The sequence below is a fragment of the Erpetoichthys calabaricus genome, chromosome 2 (assembly GCF_900747795.2).
Source record: "Erpetoichthys calabaricus chromosome 2, fErpCal1.3, whole genome shotgun sequence".
Lineage (NCBI taxonomy): Eukaryota > Metazoa > Chordata > Cladistia > Polypteriformes > Polypteridae > Erpetoichthys > Erpetoichthys calabaricus.
In genome coordinates this window covers 187,887,806-187,912,634 of record NC_041395.2, presented here as the reverse complement: position 1 = coordinate 187,912,634, position 24,829 = coordinate 187,887,806, and the positions used below count along the sequence as shown (strand labels likewise).

Sequence of the window (24,829 nt, the reverse complement as noted above, 5' to 3'; positions counted from 1 at the left end):
GACCTTGACTACCAAGATCCGTCTGTTCAATACAAATATGAAGTCAGTATTGTTGTACGGGGCCGAAACCTGGAGGACAACCAAAAACACCACCAGAAGAATCCAGACTTTCATCAACACCTGTCTCAGAAAGATCCTCCACATTCGCTGGCCAGACACCATCAGTAACACTAATCTATGGGAAAGGACCTGCCAACATTCAGTAGAAGCAGAAATCTGGAAGAGAAGATGGGAATGGATAGGGCACACCCTACGCAAACCACAAACCAGCATCACCAGACAGACTCTCAGATGGAACCCCCAAGGAAAGCGGAAGAGAGGCCGTCCAAGAAACACCTGGCGATGCGACCTTGAGGCAGACATCACAAGGATGGGCTACACCTGGAGTCAACTAGAAAGAATGGCTCAGGACAGAAACCTCTGGAGATCTACCTTTGGCAGCCCACACCCCGGAAGGTGTGGAGGGCATAACAACAACAACAACATATTGCCACAGAAAAAATTGGGCAGGCAACATACATCTTAACCTTTGACTTAACAAAAACATACAGGTAGGTATCATTGTCATGAGTACATATGACTAACCTTTGATCATCATGGGACACCTATATTTCAATGTGTATGGTGGATTAAAATTTAAAATTGCATTTATAAAAATATGTACAATGTTCAGAAATGACTAGGAAACTCATCTCTTGAAATTATAGGAGGCCTAAGAGATAGTTTGATTGTAGTAACATCCAATTTGTTCTCCAAGATCATGATTTTGATGATGGTTATCTTGGCACTGGTAAGAAAATGGTGGTTGGAATCCTTTAAGGTGGTACAAAGAATTTTGCTGAGGCACTGCTAATGAAATCTGTCAAGGGTTTTTAAGTAAGAATGGCAGGCAACCTACTTCTCACTACTACACAGTAGATTATTGATGCAAAGGCTTTATAGAACATTATCTTGGTCTCCTTGAAATCATGATTCTCAAATATGGCATATGTTCCTGAAGGATGTGCTTGCACATTTGATGCAGTGTTCAAGTTTTTCCTCTATTATTGTCTTTTAGGACAGCTGAATACTGGCATATAAAAAGTGGTCAAAACTTGGGAACAGAGGCATATTAGTAATTGTACACTTAAACCTGTTTATTATTTAGACATTTAAAGAATCTAACTGAAGAAATATATTAAGCTAAGGCAAACTTCTGTAACATAAACCAATCTACAAAACTACACACCTGCAAACATTCACAACAACAATATGAATGATTAGTGACTTGTACACTACTTACTATTGAGATGTACCACAGATTACATGGAGTGACATATTATTTTGTTGTTGAGCCAGCCATAAATGCAGAAATTAAAAGTGAAGATCTTTTATGACATATTAAGCTAAAATGAAATCAATACATAAAGTACTAGCATATTTCCGGGAAAGGATAAAATGAAATAAAGGCAAATGTAGCACAAGTAAATAAAACTCTTCTTTGTAATTGTTCTCTTCCAGATTACAAGCCTATGAATCAACCAATTCAACAATGAGGCATTATTTATCTAAAATACTTATAGGATAAACAGATAATGAATTACTTTCATCTGTCACAATAATCTTCAGTTCTCCTTTAACATGGAGCGGGCAAAGCCAATTTACTTTTTTGCCATGGTTTATACAAATCGTTGGTGAAACATTTCCTGCCTCCAGCTTTCTATCATTTTTGGTATCAATGTCTTTCTTATGAATATGTTTTTTTTTGCCCTTTTTCTTGCCCATTTTGCTTTTGCCTTCATTACTTAATAAATATTCCTTGCCGACATCCCACAGATTGACCTTTCCATCATTTCCTCCAGTAATGAGCCAACAAGAACTATTAAGAAAGCTGACATAATGGACTTGAGACACTCCCTGACTGTGCGCTTTGAACCCCAATTGTTGCTCAAACCTAGTTCCTGTCACTCTGAAGATATTGACCCATCCATCTTCTGAGCCACAGGCAAACCTGCTGCCACAGTCTGCAACACTAACAGTATGTACTAGTGGAGGGTTAAAGAGTTGACTTGAATTCTGCTGCTGGCTCTGTTTTTTGTCATTAAGCTCCTGAATATTCAGTACCCAGAGAGGATGAGTTTTTTGCAGACTCCATAACATTACCTAGGGTAAAAGAGAAATGGACAGTCATTAAACATTAAAAAGAAGCAAAGGCATTGTTAGAATTAAACCTGTAAAATGAGTGAAACAACAATCTAATTAAAATAATTAAAATGTTTAGTCAAAGTACAAGACATACTAATTACATAGAAATGGAAACTACTACAGTTTATCAGCCCATTATTGAACCCACTGAACACATGTACTTCCCACATTCTCATCACCAATTTTCCTAACAAACGTTTTGGATGTAGAAAGAAAAAAAATTAAACATCTGGAGAAAGAAAAAAACATTAAAAAGTCAATAAACTCTTGCCAGGAGTTACAGCTTTCATGCACTTCAAGACAACCACAGTTATCCCAGTGCTACAGAAATCTACAATTACATGCCTGAATGACTTCCAGCCTGTTAGAAACACTACAAAATAATTTGGGTGAATGTAACAGCTTGTCATATATCAAATCTCACATGCCAGGCACACTAAACGCATATCAGTTTGGTTAACATGAAGGGACTGAAGGCCAATTTCAAAAGGCACCCACAAAGAACACAAGAAATCTGCTCAAGGACTTTTGTTTGGCAATCAACATTGTCATTTACTTGAAGCCAACTATAAAAACACAAGGATCATAGGCTATATAATAATCTAATTTTATTAGGATCTCCTGACAGGAAGACCTGATATAGTGATTATAAAAAAAAAAAACATATCACTTTAGTGCATGTTGACTTACTGTACTGAAAGGGTCAGGCCTCTTGCTGTTAGCTCTCTAGCACGCAGGAGCTGGTACGGCAAAGACCACACAACACAACAATGTTGTTTTTTTCCAAATTCACTCATGACTGTGAAGTCATAATTAAGAAACTCCTTGATTACATTTGCCAAGAAGGCAGTTAACAGAGTGCAAGATCCTGAGATCAGTAGAATGTAAAACCTAACTGAGTGAGTGACGGAGCTTAAAGAGATTAAACAAGTTATTAAGCTGTGAATACCCAAGCCAAAATGCAAAGCTGCTCAGTGTCTACTTCAGTCTTTCCCAAAACTCTACATGTTATAAATCTAGTATCCAATCAAGAGCCACTGCTGGTAAAAGTACTACTGAATATCTGAAATACATCCTAAAAGCTTGTGCGACATGGTCAGTTACATAATGAATACAACAATGACATTAAGCTCCAATTTCTCCATGTCTTTTAAGTAAAGTTTTATGAGTTATGCCTTTTTTTAGAATGTACAGTTTAGAGTCACCTGCAGACCAAAAACAATAACAAAAGTTAGTTAAACATATTGGACATGACTTTGTTCACTTTGTATTTTTTTTTTTTGTGTATATTTTAGTTTTTTAGGGGTTCTGAACTTTAAGGAATGTTAATTCATTATTAATTTTTCTGTACACTTATGGAAAAAGATGATTTACTGTGGCAACCCCTTTACAGGAGCAGTTGAAAGAAGAAGATTAGTTTTACTGTATACTGGCTCTGAAACAATGTAAATTTCTGTTAATGTCATTACCACATCACCATTTTGTTTATTGTGCGTGTTGTCATTTTTTGGCTTTGTTACACGATATGGCATTTTTTCCTGGGGGTATGTTCCTGAAAGTGTGTTGTGTCTTCAAACACAAAACAACTTTAGAAAATGGTGCCTCAAGTTTCTCAATGTCCAAGACTCAGGATAACCTTTTAAAAGTATTTAGTGTGCGATTTTTCAACAAATGTTTTTTAATTCAGGTTTTGGCCCCTCCATGATGTTTTAGGTTTGCATTCATCTTCTGGTTCTAAATATCAACTTATGAGTTTTGCCATTTCTCTGTCTCCCTGAAGAATAACATTAGGTGGGGAGAGTGGTTTGGGGGGAGATATGTGCATTGGCATATCACATTTTGAACTAGATAACCATCAGGCAAACCGACAACTGGACAGACTCAGCTTGGTTAGAGAAAAAAGGCACATTTGATTCAGGTTTAGTCTCTACAGGCATTAATTGAAATCCATATGCCAATAGACACTAACGTGCCAGCTTAGCCACAAAACAATGGGGTAACAGTATTGCAGGTGTCTATGAATTTAAATTTTGGATCTGCAGAGCTCTTCAGCACATCCGCTGATGAAAATAAAGCCACCATCAATGGTGATTCATTAGTTTGGGACTAGGGGGCTCCGCCCCCTGCTCGCTTCGCTCGCCAACCCCTGGTGTTGGGAATGACAAAGAGCGTGATGTATGAATGAGATATAGAATAGTGTGAAGGTGTAGATGATGCAAATAGAAAGCAAACAATAAAGTGTGTGGCACAGTGTAAAGGTTTATTTGAAAATTTCTTTGTACACGCCGTTTAAGTGTAAAAGGTAATTCCAGGTCAGAACTTGTAATGTCAATGAAGATGGTTATTGTTGTGATCAGAGTCAAGTTTGTCAGAGCTTAGAAAGAGTTGTGTCTCTCCAGGAAGTAATGGAATGACTTGGGTATTTATGTTTTCCACATTAATATTTTTTGGACATAATATAGTGCGTTGTGTTAAAAGGGGCATTTGGTCTAATGAGATTGCTGTTCCAAATCTCTCTGTAACTCAGTCGTCGCAGATAAAGGCTTTAGGAATTGTAATAATATGTGGGTGAAGTCCATCTGTATTGGTGAGTGTACCATCTCCCAGTTGTAATAAGCAATTGTTATGATCTGGTTCTGGACATCGTATCTTTTTTACTAACTGTATCTTTTGAAAGCAATGCCAATTGTCTGCGTATTTTAAGGTGCACTGAACAATAGCTGAGCACATGGCATGTGGAAGAATAGCTAAGCACTGTCTAAAATCTCCTCCTAATAAAAGTACCTTTCCTCCAAAGCGAATATTATTATTCATGAACGTTTGTAGAAGTTTATGAACGGTGTTGAGTAAGTGACTGGATGCCATTGTACATTCATCAATAATTAACATTTTTGCAAGACGGATGTCACGTGCAGTGCCACCGTTAATGTTCATAGTGGATACCGATTTGTAGGATCTAATGCAGTTGATAAAGATTTCACTTTCAGGTACATCGTTAGTTAGAAGCTTCTGTAGATATTCAGGATATGAATGTAAAGGAGGCAGTCTAATTTGACCCTTTTGACAACAACGTGTAAATGTATTACTTGTATTGCCAGTAGTTTCTTCAGGGAAGTGAACTGAATGACAATGATTGCAAATGACATTCATTAATCCGAATGAATTTTCCTGGTGTATGTTTTGCTTGTGCCGTTTGAGAGGCGCGTTGTTGCATGTGTAGTATTTGGGACGTGTTGTTTTGGAGCTGTAATCGATTCGCCTGTGCTGTGTGAGAAGCCCGTTGTAGCCTTCCTTGCCGTTAACGTATGTCTGAGACGGGAGGTGTTTCGTTTTGAATCCGTGCCTGTTGCGATGCAGCACTTTGATTGATAGATTGCGTCATGTGGATCTAGGATGTAGATATATGTAGATAGGATGTGCATATTTGCATTGTTGATTTGTTTCAGGGTGCACTGTTCCAATGCGATGCAGTATTTGTGCACATATGCGAAAGCAGTATGGGCCATTCCCTTTTGGTGGCCTGATATTTACTCCGGTAGATGCAAAAGCAAATGAACTATTGTAGGATCTAATGCAGTTCATAAAGTTTTTACTTTTAGGTACATCGTTAGTTAGAAGCTTTAGTTGAGCTTTGCGTTTTTGGAGCCGAGACATTTTTTCTTCTAGAAATATGGATAAGTAATAAGGAGTATTGCACTCACTGTTAATATGGAGCCTTTTCTGCGTTTGAACGGTTAATAGTGCCTCATTGTAATGAGATCCACCTATGCTGCATAGTGTGAATTGTGTTTGGTCCCGTTATCCGAGCGGTATCGTTTTGTACCTGTAATCGTGAATTCATGACTTGTTTGTTCTTGAGCGTGAGAAATATGGATAAGTAATAAGGAGGATCGCACTCACTGTTAATATGGAGCCTTTTCTGCGGTTGAACGGTTAATAGTGCCTCATTGTAATGAGATCCACCTATGCTGCATATTGTGAACGTGTTGAGATGACGTATGTTTAATACGGACGGTTCATTTAGAAATGGGGCTGTGTGTGTCATTTGTTATTTATGTTACTGTGGTCGTGTGTCTGAATCGTCGTTTTTGTGTACGTTTCGTGTGCTATGTCCGTAGTCTTTCCCGTTTCGTGTCCAATGGGCTTTGTGTGGTGCTCGCGGCTCCTTTTTTTTTTGTGTGCTTGTGGCTTGTTGAATCCTCCTCTTTGTGTGCGTCCCGTTTCGTGTGCAATGGGATTAAATCCTACTCTTTGTGTGTGTCCCGTCCATTGCTTGTGTGTGTGTGTGTGTGTCGGGGGGCGGGTTTGCGGGCTCTTTTTTTTTTGTGTGCCAGGGGCTTGTTGAATCGTCCTCTTTGTGTGTGTCCCGTCCGTTGCTTGTGTGTGTGTGTGGGGGGTTGGGGGGGGTGATTTGCTCGTGCGGCGCTGTGTGCGTCGCCTGCGTTTGACTCCTTTTTTCTGTGCTCACTCCTTTTTTCTGTGGTCTTGTCCGCCTCTCGCGCCGCCTCATTTCTTGGGGCGCCTGCGCAGTACGTCTTTTTGCGGCTACGGCCCATGGCCGGATGTCCCTGCGTCCATTCGGTTTAGCATTCTCGGTTAGTAATATGGATTAGAACTTCAGATTATGTATACCCAGTAGCATAACGCTTCTCTACAGCCAGAATCATCTGCTTTTGAAACTAAATTGGACTCCTTCTGTTTGTGATGAAATTGTCACCTTATTTCTGAATTTTAGCTTGAATATTTTTCCTTTCAACAGCCAAAGAAATTGAGCTTCTGTTAGTTAACTCTCATAGTACATATATAAATTTAGCCTTTTGTTGAGAAGGTTTTGGAAAACTAACTACATTTTACAAGACAGATGGTAGCTAGGGGTTCTAATAGGATCAATGCTACCAAGACTGACTGATAAGAGAATAATTTAAGACACAGCTCTGTGATGTTAAATTACAATCTGTTTTTATTTCCACATTTAATTTTATATTTTTTCTGTATGTCTTTATTTGGTACGACTATAAATTAAAACTGTACCCCATTAAGATCAAAATTAGAATTAAAGTCCAGTCCTCCACTATGCATACCTATATTTGTAATTTTCTTTTTATAAAAAATACAAATGCAAAAATAGACCTAGCCTTTGTTCAAGTTGACATTTTGCCCTGTCTCTTGGAGGAGGTAATCTGTAAAAATCAAAACAACATATACTTTGGCACATTACTGCATCCCATATAGTGTCAAAGGTTTGAATCAGCATCAGTATAGTCTCATTAAAACAGATGTATAATATATATCCAGTATGTCTGGTGACAAGCATGAGTGAATTTTGCTTAAAAGTGGTTTGGAACAATTAGAAGGCTCACCGAGTGTCACATTTCTAAACTAATCCAACAGCTTATGACAGCAGAGCTCAAAGTAGGGGCATTGATTTTAAACTGCAAAGAGCAGCTGCACTTTTGTTTACTTGACAAAATAGACAGCAAGCTTCGGATTACAATAAACCGTCAACAGATGAAAAGTCTCCTAAAAAGATCCCTATTAAACATGTGTGTGTTGCATGTCCAGACAGCATACTGCACGTTAAAAAATAAAAATAACCGCTTGAAAAGGAAAAACCTTTCTGTGAAGTTAGATTATACATTGACATTCAAAGACATCAATGAACCAGTAGTGAAAGTGAATCATATACTGTCACAGACGCGGTGTACTCTGTTGTTCAGTTACAATGATAGTGTCCGAGATGATGTGAGGTTGAAACAACAACAAATTTATTTCTTGTATAGCCCAAAATCACACAAGAAATGCCTCAATTCCCGCCCTTGACTCCCTAAGAACACAAGAACAACAAAAAAAAAATGGAAGAAAGGCAGAGACTGACCCCATGCCATGTCGGTTGGGCATGCAGCGAGTGCCAAAAAATGGGTAAATACAACACACAAAACAGAACACAAGTAATCATCTTCACACAGCTAGATGCCAATCTATCATTTTCTCCTCAGAAATACAATATTAGAGACTACTTTGTTCTTGCACAGTGCTCCTCACTAAATGTGCAGAGAACTGCAACAACTTTCATGGCATGATACAAGAACAGATTATACCACTCACTAAATACACAAATGTCACAAAACAAAGTAGAAATTAACATAAATGAAACAACAACAATATCTGGCCATCAGCCAATTGTATAACCACTACTACATTGTAGAAAAGGAGTCAAACAAGCCAAACTCCGAGTCCTGGACACTCAGACTTTAAAATGCTCCAAGTTTCAAACCAGCTAAGTTAGTCTGCAAACATAACAGCATCCGGCCATAAAATAGTGGACTGTCTCTTTACCCCACATAGATAGGATTGTCAAACTCCCATGACTCCTGAACTGTCTACATGGGACTTGTGGATTTGGAGAAACGTTATGACCATGTACCTCACAGTATGTAGTGGAACATTGTGTAAGAGTTCCATATTTACTGTTGCTGAGTGAGCTATTTAGTCCCTGTATTGGGAGAGTGAGAGCTGTGTTTGTGTACTTTGTACTAACATAAGAACATTCAATATAGGCATTGGACTAGGCCAGTTGTGTTTCCTATCTATTCTTGAATTTTCTATTCTTGATTTTTTTAGGCAGAATATTAAGGTGCAGTTCAGGGATACAGGTTATCCAGTCTAAGAATCTAAGGATTTAATTTCTTTCTTTTCCTAGGTTTTGTCCTGTTGTTCTCTTTTGACAGTTATCTCCAGTATGCTCTGGCTGCCTCAAGTTGAGGAGTTCAGATACATTGAGGTCTTATTCACAAGTGAGACAGAGGTGATCTTGCACAGGGTTGCTTGGCTCCCTGTCTGTACTAGAGTGAAGAGCTCAGCAATACAGAAGGACCTAAAAGTAGAACAGCTATTTTTTCCAAATTGTCATTAGTCATTTGGTTCTGTAGTTAAGATGCCTCCCTCTGAAAGTTTACAAGGCATGACTCACAGGGAGATGACTGAGGGGCAGATCCAGGACATGCTGGAGAGATATCTCTTGTTGAGGATGCTTCCATGACCTTTGCCACAAAATGTGTAACATGAATGATAATGATACACTGACTCACCTTAAAATAATCTTTGTATGGGGACTACACACAAGACATTTTCTTTCCACTTGTATGCAAACAGATATGAAGTTTTGATTGAACTGTACATAACAAATGCTATTAGTGCCTATATTTAGTATCAACTAACTTCATTATCTGTAATTTACATGTCAATTTATCTTAAATATATGAAACTTTGCCACATTTTATTTCACATTTTTCCTATTATCTCTAAATCAATTAAACCTTCCTTGCATGTAAACTTGTCTAATGTCAGCAGGAGAAGCTAGACTGAACACAAACTGCATCATACTTGTGGCATACATCAGGTAAAGTTTAAGTACCGATGAACTTATATGGTTGACATGTAATTTAGGTTTCTTCTTTATTGGATGCACAACACAGAAAAAAAGCAATTAAATCTCCAAGCCTTTGTATGAACTCAGATGCAGGCAGACATGTTAAAACTAAATGCCATCCTGGGCTGCTGTTCTTCAGATGAAATGACTTGCATTTCTCTAGAAACTGTTGCCTTATGATCATGGTCACTAAGCTAAATTAATACCCTATTTAACTAGTGAAACCCTCAGCTGAACACTGGCCACAAAATGTGAAAAATATGCTGTGTCTCAGAGATCAGAGATGCCTACTGGTGACAAAAGCAAATTCAGTAATGCTGCCAGTTGTCTTTTACTGATGCCAGTCTTGTTAGGCCAGATGTGCTTCTCAAACAAGAATACACATTTGGGGACAACTTGTTCAAAAGTTTGTACTTAAGAACGGAAAAACTGATTTCCATAAAGTCTCATCCCACAGGGCTTCTTCCTAAAACATCTGCCCCAATTTCTTCAATCCACCAGGATTTCAGAGAAATTGCAAAAGAAACTGAGCAAAAGAAGACACTGACAGAAAATAAAAATCTAAAATTCAGGAGCTCAGTAGCACAATGTAACTGAGCTTCTGTAACAAAGCCAAATTTCCTGCTGGGGACAAATAAAGATCTATCAATTGATCAATTAATGATTCATTTGTACATTTTAATGAGCACGGTGATGGAAGAGACAGCTACTTGTCTCCACAAGTTTGAGCAGTGCTTCTGTCTGTTATGTGTTATGATATCATTGTGCCATTTTGACTATTACATCTCTATTTGGTCAGGTGTGTTGACTACTGAAATCTGCACAGTGACTCTTCTTTATCAACTCTTTTAACAACAGTTATTTTCCTCTCCTTCTGATGGGGTGCGACATCATTTACATCGAAAACATATTTTGCAATTCATATTTTCACAAACATAGTTGCCACCGCTTTCAATGGGAGCAGCAGCAAGCAAAATCAAGGGAGTGTGGTCTCACACATGCACATAACATTTTACAAGCACCAGAAAAGCATAGCATTCCCTTCGCTGCTGGCTAGAAACCTGGTGTGCAAATAAAAGCATAGCCTTCGTAAAAACCTCACACTGTTCCATTCCATATGAACTAGTGTGGTGCTGAGGTGTCACCCATTGCATGGCTGCACTCGGGTACCAATCTAGGATCCTGAGTTGATTCGTCATGTGGTGGGTGCGGCAATGCACTGTATCAGCGTGTGCTACTAACCTCCTTCTCCTCCTCCTCCTTTGTCAACAATTGGGAAAGGCCTAGATTTTTCAAGAAAGATGAAAATCCAGACTGAAGGGAATCTTTTGTTTTATCCCAAAATGCGGTAGCAAAACATCTTCGCTGACTGATCAGAGCACCTCCAGACCATAGTCTTGTGACCTTAAATGACAGACTCTTGTTTACCCCACGTGTTACTATCCTGTAGCTGTTACCCATAAACCCTGTTGTGGGGCATCTTATAAATTTAGTCTTGATGCAAAATGTAGATTACCTGATAACTGAAAAATAAGGTTTATAAATAAGACCAAGACATAAAACGAGATCTTCCACAAGAGGCACCTGTAATACTAACTCAATTCATATTAAAACAAATAATATATCACCAATTCAGAAACATCTATGCAGTTTTAAATGCTGCAGGTTAAATATTCACTCTCTTTAAAGTAAATCTGCTTTGGTAAATAATATTAAATTAAGTACAAATTCTGAATGGCGTCTTCTCCCTGAACTCTGGCTTAGGAAATCTGAAACTGTTCCCCTAGCTAAGGAGTCACCAGTGGATAAACATTCCTTCATAAAATCATAAATCTACAAATACTGCTCGAGGAGGTGGCCTTCGAATAATTAGTGATAAAATGTACATTGCTTCTAAAACGTTTGGGGGATTTGCATCCTTTGAGGATCCTTTAAATATTAAAACAGATTCCAGCACAACTGTGGTGCTAGTCAACAGACCACCAGGGCTATATTCATTGTTCATGACAGAATTTGGCAACCTTTTATCTGATTTGGTTATAAATTGTAATCGTGTAGTGCTGATGGGGGATTTTAATGTACACTTTTAGCAAATGTTTTACTTACTTGTTAATTCAGCTGGATTTTGTCACATTGTCAATGGTCCAGCTCACAATCATAACCACACATTAGACTTAATTATAACTCAAGAGTTGAAATTCAAAATTTAAATATTACTCCATTAAATAAAATTATTTCTGATCAATAATTACTTTTGATTTTGTTCTATCCCTACCAATACATTCACAGATTAAAACATAATTTAGATCAGCTAACATTAAATTATAACATGAACTTGAAAGATGCTTTGGACACATTGGCTCCACAGAAACTGGAAATATAGAGGTAAAAAAAAAAAAAAAAAAAAAAAAAAAAACCACAAAGCTGCAGGTCTTCTGTATTGCATGGACAGAGTGTTAAAAAAATGTAAAATTTACAGAATGTAATGCTGTAAGAATTATGTTTCTGGACTTCTCTAGCGCCTTCAACACCATCCAACCTCTGCTCCTTAGGGACAAGCTGACAGAGATGGGAGTAGATTCATACATGGTAGCATGGATTGTGGACTAACTAAAAGACAGACCTCAGTATGTGCGTCTCGGGAACTGCAGGTCTGACATTGTGGTCAGCAACACAGAAGCGCCGCAGGGGACTGTACTTTCTCCGGTCCTGTTCAGCCTATATACATCGGACTTCCAATACAACTCAGAGTCCTGCCACGTGCAAAAGTTCGCTGACGACACTGCTATCGTGGGCTGCATCAGGAGCGGGCAGGAGGAGGAGTATAGGGACCTAATCAAGGAGTTTTTTTAAATGGTGCGACTCAAACCACCTATACCTGAACACCAGCAAAACAAAGGAGCTGGTGGTGGATTTTAGGAGGCCCAGGCCCCTCATGGACCCCGTGATCATCAGAGGTGACTGTGTGCAGAGGGTGCAGACATATAAATACCTGGGAGTACAGCTGGATAATAAATTGGACTGGACTGCCAATACTGATGCTCTGTGTAAGAAAGGACAGAGCCGACTATACTTCCTTAGAAGGCTGGCGTCCTTCAACATCTGCAATAAGATGCTGCAGATGTTCTATCAGATGGTTGTGGCGAGCGCCCTCTTCTACGCGGTGGTGTGCTGGGGAGGCAGCATAAAAAGAGGGATGCCTCACGCCTGGACAAACTGGTGAGGAAGGCAGGCTCTATTGTAGGCACGGAGCTAGACAGTTCGACATCCGTGGCAGAGCGACGGGCACTGAGCAGGCTCCTGTCAATAATGCAGAATCCACTGCATCCACTAAACAGTATCATCTCCAGACAGAGGAGCAGCTTCAGTGACAGACTGCTGTCAATGTCCTGCTCCACTGACAGACTGAAGAGATTGTTCCTCCCCCACACTATGCGACTCTGCAATTCCACCTGGGGGTAAACGTTAACATTATTCAAATTTATTGTCTGTCTGTATACCTGCATTGTTATCACTCCTTCATTTAACATTTTCTTTATCAGTATGCTGCTGCTGGAGTATGTGAATTTCCTCTTGGGATTAAAGTATCGATCTATCTATCTATCTATCTATCTAATTCAGCGTGAACAGGAACACTCAAGAATAAAACTGAATAAAAAAAAATTCAAGTGACAACAAGATACCAAGAAGGCATGATTCGCCAGCATTTGTGCGTCAGCTTTTATCCCTCCACATTAGAGAATTTCCAGTTCCATTGTCTCAAAACACCACTCACACCCACGTCCACAGTTTTCCCAGTCCCAGTCTCATTCACGCACAAGATCTAACACTGTTTTCAAATAAAGATGTGGCATAAATACCATGTCTTTATTTGAAAACTAACAGCGTCAGATGGGGTGGTGGTTAGCGTGAACGTGACAGAGAACTTAAAAAAACAAAAAAACACTAACTTTTACAAGAGCCATAAATTTACACCAGTTGTTACAGATTAAAATCAAATAAATGTTTTATTACATAATAGTAATAAAAATAGCACCTCACTACTCAAAATGAATCGAACCCGTGACTTCTTGATTATGAGTCAACAGTTCTTACCGCTGCACCACTATGAAAGAAAATACAGATCGTCTGTGCAAACATATCCACAGCAGTCCAAAATGAGCGCACATAATAACCAAACCAAGAGCACACTATGACAGATCCAGAGTCCTCTCACATTCATTTACAGCCCAGCAGCATGCAAATGATGTTCAATTAAAGTAGTGTAGATTTTGTGGCAATATACAAAAAACTCTGAACATGTGATAACATTCAAAGATTATTGTTAGAAACTAGTAATTAAGGAATTCACACAATATTTACCTGCATATCAAGTCCACATGACACCAAGCTTTGGGGTCTATGGTGAAGGAAAGCCACTGATGAACAGATATTGCTGTGTCTGTGCAAGGAGCATCTTATTTTCCCACTGCTCAAGTCCAAAATTTTCACTGCACCCAAGTCATCAGCAGCTGCTAAAAAACTGTCAGTTTCATTCACAGACAAGCAGTTAATTTCATCGTCACTGATGTGATAGCAAGCTAAGACATTCTTCAGAAATCTAGTGTCCAAGAGGGAAACATTTTCTCCATGAGAAACATATACTTTATTGGTGGCTAAAGGGGAAAATGTTACACAAGTAACATCATCTTCCCCTACCAATTTAAGCTGACCAAGATTAACACCTTCATCATTCCACAGGGTGAGTGCTCCTCTTTCTGCTCCCGATACCAACAGCCCATCAGTCCCAGCACCAACGCAAAGAACTGTTGTGGAGTGACCACCCTCCCACTTCTGCAAAATGCTTACAGGATCCACCATCTACCAAAAAATAAAACAAATACTTGATTAGGTACTTTAATCAAAACATACAATATTATTAAAAATTTAATAGGTATCCATTATACATAAGATGCACTTAGTTATTTACAGTACAATCCCTCTTAACCAGCCACCTCAGGACTGGACCCATGGCCGGTTGCTGTTTTGGCCGGTTAATCCAACGCATACCTATTTTCATGTAGAAAAATATTTCTAAGGTATGTACTGTACCTCCTTGACGTTCCTGAAGAAACCATATCCACAAGGCTTCATCCACGATTTCGCACACAGGTTTTTTCTCGTACAACGACTGGACAGTGTGGTGTAGCGGGTCCACAGCTCAAGTCAAAAAGGCCACTTTTTAAATAAAGAATCGCCGCACTCGTGGCTTAACGAGTATGTGTGGCTGATCAGTTCCCGGGGAATTCGTGATGCGGGCAATCCTAGCTTAAATGCACAGGTGAGGAGTCGTCCGCATCTGTTATTGTCCCCATGATAAATAGAAGCGTAAGGCAGCTAGGGGGAGAACAGGAAAGAACGGGAGGTTAATGGAGAAGGAAGCAGATAGAGGAAAGCCGGTGCAGGAGAGCGAGCGAGCGAGAGCAGATTCAATGGAGCAAAGGCAGGCAGCTGGGAGGTGAACCCCTGCAGATGAGTGTTTGGCCGACACTCGCTGGGGCTGAAGAAAGCAGTTGCTCCAGCTGAGCGATCACGGAGTTGGAATGACCGGTATTGAAGACGACTGGCCGTCGAAAGTCAGCGGCAGTCATGGAGGCTTTGGGCTGGTTTAGCCCCAGCATGAGTGCCCTGGCCGCTGTGGAAAGAACCCAAGTCTCGATCCGGATGGAGCCCAACGTAGCCAGGGATCGGAGAGCTACCGGACCAGTGTGGAAGGCAGCTGCACCTGCAGGTAGAGCGACTTCCCTGTTGCGAAGCCTGATGGGAGAAGCAGGGGAGTCGCCAGGTAGAAAGAAGGCGGCACTGTGGAAAATTCATAAAGGAATATGTAAACGGAAATCACTCTCTCACCTTCCAGGAAAGAAGGAAGTGCATACATATAATATAAAGAGGAACTCAGGATTAAAATTTTTTTTATTTTTTTTTTTTAACAGGCCAGTTAATGTGACGCCAGTTAAGAGGGATTGTACTGTATTTATAACACATAGGCTACTGCCTGACATATGTGCTGCTAAATAATCAAGGCAAAGTGTATACTAGCCAACAGTGTCCATCTGTGGCTAGGCGACATATCAGTCATGCTTAGTACCAAACACAAACTCAAAAGAGTGTAACTGCACTGTGCAGTATTTCCAGCATCAGTCAAGTTACCAGACAGGCCACGTCACTTGCTTCTTTATCACATGGCATTTTCATAAAACACCCTTAACCCTCCCACAACTCAATATTAATCATAGTTTATCACAGTCAGGAGTAATGATGACTACCGAGTGGTCCTGTCTTGTAGTAGGAGTGTTGGGTAGTGCTGAGGGCCAAGGTCAGATCCGTCTAAGGCCAGGTTTATACTTCACGTGATGCGACGCATGCTCCAGGGGATGCTCCTGCTACGCACGCGTTTTACTGTTTATACTTGCACGCGTACTTTACGTAAATCTCGAAGAATCCACCAGGTGGCAGTGCGAGATATTATCACGGTGAGAACAGGTTTGGCTTCGCTGTGTTGTGAATTGCCTGGAATACCCATTAAATTCTGATGACACCTTACCGCAATATCTCTGAAAAGAATGTTTAATGATTAAATCCATCAATCCAGGGATGTGTCCATTCCAGCAAGCATTGGTCACGAAGTAGAAGCAATCCCTGGACGGGGCATCTGCTCATCACAAGGTGAATACAAGCACTCACATACACTAGCGTCATTTTAGTGTCACCAAATCTGCATATCTTTGGAAGGCAACCGGAGCACACTGTGGAAACCCAGCAGGAAAACATGTAAACTCCAGGCAGGGAATACCAGCGATGCGACTCCCTGCAAGACAGCAGTGCTACCGCTCCGCCACAGTGTCACCCCCATGTGTGTAATTATTAACAGTATTCATTATTTAAATTAAATTAACGATTTATCTGTAAAATGTAACATACATACTTTAATGCATTTCATCATGAAAGTGGTATCAAGTATAAATCTAAGGATTCTAACTGTGCAGAGTGTTGGAATATCATCCATTTAATGTGTTCTGCATGGTGATCTATTGCTGTTTGCCACTGCTGTCAAGTCAGGAGGAAGCTCCAGAAAAAAAAGATGTCACAAAGGATGGTATGTGAGACTTTTAAAATATATGGTGTCATTATGATCGGGAATATGTGACGCTTGAATATAAAAGCACCACAAATGCATCTGTATGTTGGCATTTTGCTTCACCATATCAAACCATTCATCAGACATCGAAGCACGCACATCGATCCTGTAGGATCACATAGACTCTGCTTTCTGTCACATGTAGATAGTAAACATTCCAACTTTTCACACTGCACCCCCTGACTTTTTGCTGGTACTGTAACTCGTGCACGCATCGCGTTAATTTCTGAGGACCTGCTCAGAGGACGCATCAAAGGAACGCTGGGAATGCGTGGCAGCCATGATGCATGTGCGTATGCGTTCTAAGCGTGAAGTATACAGGTGCTGGTCATAAAATTAGAATATCATGACAAAGTTGATTTACTTCAGTAATTCCATTCAAAAAGTGAAACTTGTATATTAGATTCATTCATTACACAGACTGATATATTTCAAATGTTTATTGCTTTTAATGTTGATGATTATAACTGACAACTAATGAAAGTCCCAAATTCAGTATCTCGGAAAATTAGAATATCAATTAAGACCAATGCAAAAAAAGGATTTTTAGAAATGTTGGCAAACTGAAAGGTATGAACATGAAAAGTATGAGTATGTACAGCACTCAATATTTAGTTGGGGCTCCTTTGGCCTGGATTACTGCAGCAATGTGGCGTGGCATGGAGTCGATCAGTCTGTGGCACTGCTCAGGAGTTATGAGAGCCCATGTTGCTCTGATAGTGGCCTTCAGCTCTTCTGAATTGTTGGGTCTGGTGTATTGCATCTTCCTCTTCACAATACCACATAGATTTTCTATGGGGTTAAGGTCAGGTGAGTTTGCTGGCCAATCAAGAACAGGGATACCATGGTCCTTAAACCATGTACTGGTAGCTTTGGCACTGTGTGCAGGTGCCAGGTCATGTTGGAAAATGAAATTTGCATCTCCATAAAGTTCATCAGAAGCAGGAAGCATGAAGTGCTCTAAAACTTCCTGGTAGACAGCTGCGTTGACCTTGACCTGCGTTGACCTTGGACCTCAGAAAACACAATGGACCAACACTAGCAGAGGAAATGACTGTGGAAACTTTACACTGGACCTCACGCAATGTGGATTCTGTGGCTCTCCTCTCTTCCTCCAGACTCTGGGACCTTGATTTCCAAAGGAAATGCAAAATTTACTTTCATCAGAGAACATAACTTTGGACCACTCAGCAGCAGTCCAAAGGCGAGACGCTTCTGACGCTGTCTCTTGTTCAAGAGTGGCTTGACACAAGGAATGCGACAGCTAAAACCCATGTCTTGCATACGTCTGTGCGTGGTGGTTCTTGAAGCACTGACTCCAGCTGCAGTCCACTCTTTGTGAATCTCCCTCACATTTTTGAAAGGGTTTTGTTTCACAATCCTCTCCAGGGTACGGTTATCCCTATTGCTTGTACAATTTTTTCTACCACATCTTGTCCTTCCCTTCGCCTCTCTATTAATGTGCTTGGACACAGAGCTCTGTGAACAGCCAGCCTCTTTAGCAATAACCTTTTGTGTCTTGCCCTCCTTGTGCAAGGTGTCAATGGTCGTCTTTTGGACAACTGTCAAGTCAGCAGTCTTCCCTATGATTGTGTAGCCTACAGAACTAGACTGAGAGACCACTTAAAGGCTTTTGCAGGGGTTTTCAGTTAATTAGCTGATTAGAGTGTGGCACCAGGTGTCTTCAATATTGAACCTTTTCACAATATTCTAATTTTCCGAGATACTGAATTTGGGACTTTCATTAGTTGTCAGTTATAATCATCAACATTAAAAGAAATAAACATTTGAAATACATCAGTCTGTGCTAATATACATCTAATATACAAGTTTCACTTTTTGAATGGAATTACTGAAATACAGTGGGTATGGAAAGTATTCAGACCCCCTTCAATTTTTCACTCTTTGTCATATTGCAGCCATTTGCTAAAATCATTTAAATTAATTTTTTCCCTCATTAATGTGCACACAGCACCCCATATTGACAGACAAAAAAAAGAATTTTTAAAATTGTTGCAGATTTATTAAAAAAGAAAAACTGAAATATCACATGGTCCTAAGTATTCAGACCCTTTGCTCAGTATTTAGTAGAAGCACCCTTTTGAGCTAATACAGCCATGAGTCTTCTTGGGAAAGATGCAACAAGTTTTTCACACCTGGATTTGGGGATCCTCTGCCATTCCTCCTTGCAGATCCTCTCCAGTTCTGTCAGGTTGGATGGTAAACGTTGGTGGACAGCCATTTTTAGGTCTCTCCAGAGATGCTCAATTGGGTTTAAGTCAGGGCTCTGGCTGGGCCATTCAAGAACAGTCACAGAGTTGTTGTGAAGCCACTCCTTCGTTATTTTAGCTGTGTGCTTAGGGTCATTGTCTTGTTGGAAGGTAAACCTTCGGCCCAGTCTGAGGTCCTTAGCACTCTGGAGAAGGTTTTTGTCCAGGATATCCCTGTACTTGGCCGCATTCATCTTTCCCTCGATTGCAACCAGTCGTCCTGTCCCTGCAGCTGAAAAACACCCCCACAGCATGATGCTGCCACCGCCATGCTTCACTGTGGGGACTGTATTGGAAAAGTGATGAGCAGTGCCTGGTTGTCTCCACACATACCTCAGTGCAAGACACATGACAGCCCGCATGGAGTTTGCTAAGAGACACCTGAAGGACTCTGAGATGGTGAGAAATAAGATTCTCTGGTCTGATGAGACCAAGATAGAACTTTTTAGCCTTAATTCTAAGCAGTATGTGTGGAGACAACCAGGCACTGCTCATCACTTGTCCAATACAGTCCCCACAGTGAAGCATGGCGGTGGCAGCATCATGCTGTGGGGGTGTTTTTCAGCTGCAGGGACAGGACGACTGGTTGCAATCGAGGGAAAGATGAATGCGGCCAAGTACAGGGATATCCTGGACAAAAACCTTCTCCAGAGTGCTAAGGACCTCAGACTGGGCCGAAGGTTTACCTTCCAACAAGACAATGACCCTAAGCACACAGCTAAAATAACGAAGGAGTGGCTTCACAACAACTCTGTGACTGTTCTTGAATGGCCCAGCCAGAGCCCTGACTTAAACCCAATTGAGCATCTCTGGAGAGACCTAAAAATGGCTGTCCACCAACGTTTACCATCCAACCTGACAGAACTGGAGAGGATCTGCAAGGAGGAATGGCAGAGGATCCCCAAATCCAGGTGTGAAAAACTTGTTGCATCTTTCCCAAGAAGACTCATGGCTGTATTAGCTCAAAAGGGTGCTTCTACTAAATACTGAGCAAAGGGTCTGAATACTTAGGACCATGTGATATTTCAGTTTTTCTTTTTTAATAAATCTGCAACAATTTCAAAAATTCTTTTTTTTGTCTGTCAATATGGGGTGCTGTGTGTACATTAATGACGGAAAAAATTAATTTAAATGATTTTAGCAAATGGCTGCAATATGACAAAGAGTGAAAAATTGAAGGGGGTCTGAATACTTTCCGTACCCACTGTAAATCAACTTTGTCATGATATTCTAATTTTATGACCAGCACCTGTAAATGAGCCCTTAAACAACCACACCAGTTTTAGCAATCTGTACACTGGTGTTGCTGGTATTATAGGGCAGTACATAAGCATGTGGCGGCATATATTAAAGTAGAACAGTAAAACTGAGATTCTGAAGGGCTAGAGTGGCTGCAGGCTGCAGCCAATTTAATTAATGAATAACTGTTGCTAATAGAACATACTTTTTTCCTTAAATTTTAATTTACTTGCTTTTTAATATTCATAAAATTCCACCCCCCCCACCCCCACCCCCGACAACCGAAAATTGCAGAAAATAGTACTGTAATTAGATTGGTTAAGCAACATAAAGCTTTGATAAATGTAGGCTCTCTATGCCGTATACAACTGTCTAACTTATCATGGTTGTGGAGTCGGTATACAAGTCTATCGAATGCAATTCCAATTTCTCAATTTCTAATAAGACTAATATATTTACTATGTTGACTGAAAGCACACAACATACAAGACAAAGGCATTTCATCACTAGATATAAATGCACAGCACCAGGGTAAGGCACTAAGATAAGGATAAGTAAGGCTTTGTAAATAAAGGAAGAATTAATGCTCAGTGTTAAATAAAATCTATTACTCTAGAAATTATCACACAGTACACAGTGTAGTTGACAGGCAGTGAATTTCAAAGACCAGGATCCAGACTATCCATATGAGTAAACTTTTAATTTCTTCTCCTTGTTTAGGGTGTATTTGTGAGAAAATTAATGATCTTGTTTATGGTCTTAATAAGAATAACTAGTGTGTCATAATAAACTGAATGGTAATTATGCACATAACTGCCAAAAATTGAATGGATAAGTTCACATCTTTAAGAAACTGGTATACTGTAAAATAAAGCTAATCTCATTTCTGCCTTTGTGAAAAACTAAAAGCTTACCATCAGTGCAGTTTTTTCTAAAAGGTTTAGAAAGGGTACATGTTATTGTAATAGGACATTTATACAGTACAGCTTTTTGCATTGTTATACAACTTCAACGAGATATTCTTCTCAATATCAAGCAGCAGCTTAAAACAAATATTAAGAAATGATCTTAAATCATTTCACATTAATGGATATCCTACTACTTGGAAAAGTAGCGACTATGATCAGATAATAAACACTTACAAGATAAAAATGTAATGCTTTTTTGACAAAAACTTCACAAACTGTCCATTCACAAAATGACAGATTGAAGTTTTAAAGCAGTACATCCAGAAGTCATCATTTAGTTAATACTATTCACTTTCACACCACAAGTAAACACATAAACAAGTTCTATTTCAAAGACTGAAAAGAACATCCTGGGGAATGTTACAAATACAAAAGCACAGTATAACTATTGACATACTTTTTACTGTTATTTATTTTATTTTTATTTTACAAACGCAGTGTCCTCGAGGCATGCAGCATTGTGCAGGACCCCTTACACCCCTCACATGGACTTTTCACACTTCTGCCATCCAAGAGAATATACTGCAACATCAGGGGCAGATCTACCAGGCTGCAAGATAGTTTTTAGCCCCAAGCTGTCAGACTCCTTAACACCATGCTGCGCCCTGGGATCTTCCACACTGCCTCAAACACCTCTAAAAACAGAACTTGTATACATGCAAGCCACATTCCTGCAAAGACTGATGTGCATGTAGAAAAGAACTGAAAATCTCATACTGACATTTAAGTATTTTGCACACTGCACTTTGATATTCTTTGATATCCTTCTGCTGTGAAACATTCTGACCTGTCATTGTTTACACATGTCTTAAACAACTATTATCATACACTGATAATTTCTGTATTATCTATATCTATTATTTATTTATTATATTACATATTTATTGACTTTATTTATGTTTCTAGATTGCTTACTACACGTCAATATTGCTGTTACTTCTTTGTCTTGTCTTGTTTGTGTTTTAATTTTAAATCTTAATTTTAATTCTAATTTAAATTTTTTATTTGCACTTCATGTTGTTACAGTATGGACCCTGAGCTTCGCAATTTCGTCATACGTATACTTGTATATGGTTGAGATGACAATACAGTTCGCTTTGACTTTTGTTAAGGCACAAGACTAATTAAACGAGCAGCATAGGGTCGCACAACAGGTCATAGGTGGGTACAGGGGCAGCAACCTTGTGTTTAGACAACCTCGTTCCTTAGCTATAACTTAAGAAAATGAACTTTACACTGGAAATGATATTAGTAAGACTACACAAACTGGGCAATGGCTTCAACACAATCACGGTGAAATCTGGCTATTTCACGATAACAAAACACAGGATCTATCATCTCATCGATACAAAGGGGATAATCCATTGCAAATTCTACATATAAATATTTCTAAGAACAGGAAAACGATTATTACAAATACGAGATATATTTAAATTTCAGTGAAAAGTAGTTATATGTCCAATAATTGCTTGACGGCTTTTTATTCTTAATAGATAACGCAAACTGGCAGCAATTACATGTTACGGATTGATATATGGGAGCCAAGGTTCTAGTTTGGTTTAAAACCATGAATCGGGTAACTGAAGAAAAGATTCGGGTCTTAAGATATCGTACAGTAGTAATACTCTGAAACAGCTTAAACTGGTGCACAATTTAACTGAAAATGTTCAAGGACAAAATCACTCCACCCCACGAATTTTACCATCAGACCCATTCACTTTGTTTCTAATTTCAATCCTTCTTCGAAACACAATTAATTCCGTATCTTCACACGACATTCCTAAAAACGTCAAATACACTTTTACACATTTATTAAATAACAATTTCTCGTAGATTTAATTTTACGTAGCGCCCAAACAGAGACTGAAATAATCGTCATACTAAAACAACCGGCATTGAAATAGTTTTGAAGACTTTAGTATTCATAAACATTCAAACGACTATTGCCTACATATATTTTACAATAATACAGATTTTAATATATGCACTACTAAAACAATGATTTTGAAAACTTACCACCGTGAACACAACTCAAAAGGATTCCAAATCTGGCATATTTAAATTACGTCACGTTAACGTATTTAAAATGCGACGCAGTGCCTGCCCGATCTGCGCACGCATGCGTATTGAAAGCCTAACTGCCGTACAGTGTTCACGCACTGTCGCTACCATAGACATAGAATTTCTAGACGCCGCATGACCAGCAGCATCGTACGTCAACGTCGCCGCCATATTGCGAGTGGCACTCCTGTGGAGTGAAGTAATGGATAAAGATGCCTCACGCATGTGCTGCTTGGGATTGTACAAACCGCTGTACATTCCAAACCAGATCCCGGGGATTACATTTCATAGGTAAGGCTGAACAATTGCCTTGGTTATATTTGGCCATTAGAAAATCCCATTTTATAATCTAAACTTTAGCTACGCCAGGCTAAAATAACAAAGCTATGCATTTATGTGCTCAAGTGAGCCTCCAAACAACGTTTTGGCTAAATGTATTTAGTCACTAAATATGTAGATTATTGTTAGCTGTTAACATTTCTCAAACTTTAAAAGTTTCCCAAAGAAATCCACCTCAGGAAGCAGTGGGAGGTAGCCCTTAGACGGGATTTTGAGAAAGCTGTCCTGTGATGTGTGCCCTGCTAGTTTGGTAACAGATGCCGTACTGGCATCATATGATCAAAGCTACCACTTGCTCACATTAAAAAGCAAAGGAGGTTTGATGATTTCTTATGATTGTACAGTCAAGGTGGTCAAAGTAGCTGAGCGTGTTATCCGACAGTCGACAATAGGACAAGTTGTCAGTGTATCTTTAATCAATCAGTTTGTTCGGGCTGAGATTGGTTCAGATGATGTGTTTTTTCTCAAGGAGCACATTGAGGAAACACAGTTTGAAATTGACAACCATCATTTTATGCTCATGTGTTTAGTTGTATCTGTCTTCTCTCAAATTACAGAGTGGCAACACACAGAAAAAGCTATGTACGACAGTTCTGTTTCATGGATTTTAGATCCTATCCTGTATATATTTAAGTAACCACATTGTGTGTGTATGTGTGTGTGTGTGAGAGAGAGAGAGAGATTGAGAGAGGAATGAGTGAAATATTTTCAGAAATTATTAAGCCAATTTGTATACAATAAAATTGTTTATTTTTGTCATTGAGTGTATCATTTCACTGTTAAAAGAAAGACAAACAAAGATAACTGGCAGTAACAGTGCAAAATTCACAATTGGTATGCCAGTTTGAAAAGATAAGTTTTGAGGGTAGTTGTAAAATGTGTTATTGAATCGAGCTGACGTATATGAGAGGGAAGAGAATTCTAGAGTCGAGGAGCACATTGAGAGATGCTCGAGCTCCTATAGAACCGTGTTTGATGTGTGGTACAGAAAGTAGAGCTGCAGATGAGGATCTGAGTGAGCGAGAGGGAGTAAGTCTGTAGATCAGTGAGGTTGTGGAGAGGTTTAAATGTTAAGAGCGGTATTTTGTATTGTATTCTGTAGTTAACAGGGAGCCAGTGAAGTTGGGAGAGAACGCAATAGGTGCAAAATATTCAGTGGATT

General features: G+C 39.4%; 1 protein-coding gene across 1 annotated transcript; it reads right to left on the bottom strand.

Annotated features, from left to right (window-relative positions):
- Positions 1 to 1,115: 1,115 nt before the first annotated feature.
- On the bottom strand, positions 1,116 to 23,358 carry wdr53 (WD repeat domain 53). The gene is made up of 3 exons (XM_028794909.2): positions 23,284 to 23,358; positions 13,976 to 14,473; positions 1,116 to 2,142 (listed from the first exon to the last, which is right to left on the bottom strand). The coding sequence occupies exons 2-3, from the start codon at positions 14,471 to 14,473 to the stop codon at positions 1,540 to 1,542; spliced, it is 1,101 nt and encodes a 366-aa protein (XP_028650742.1). The 5' UTR covers positions 23,284 to 23,358; the 3' UTR covers positions 1,116 to 1,539.
- Between the last annotated feature and the right edge of the window lie 1,471 nt (positions 23,359 to 24,829).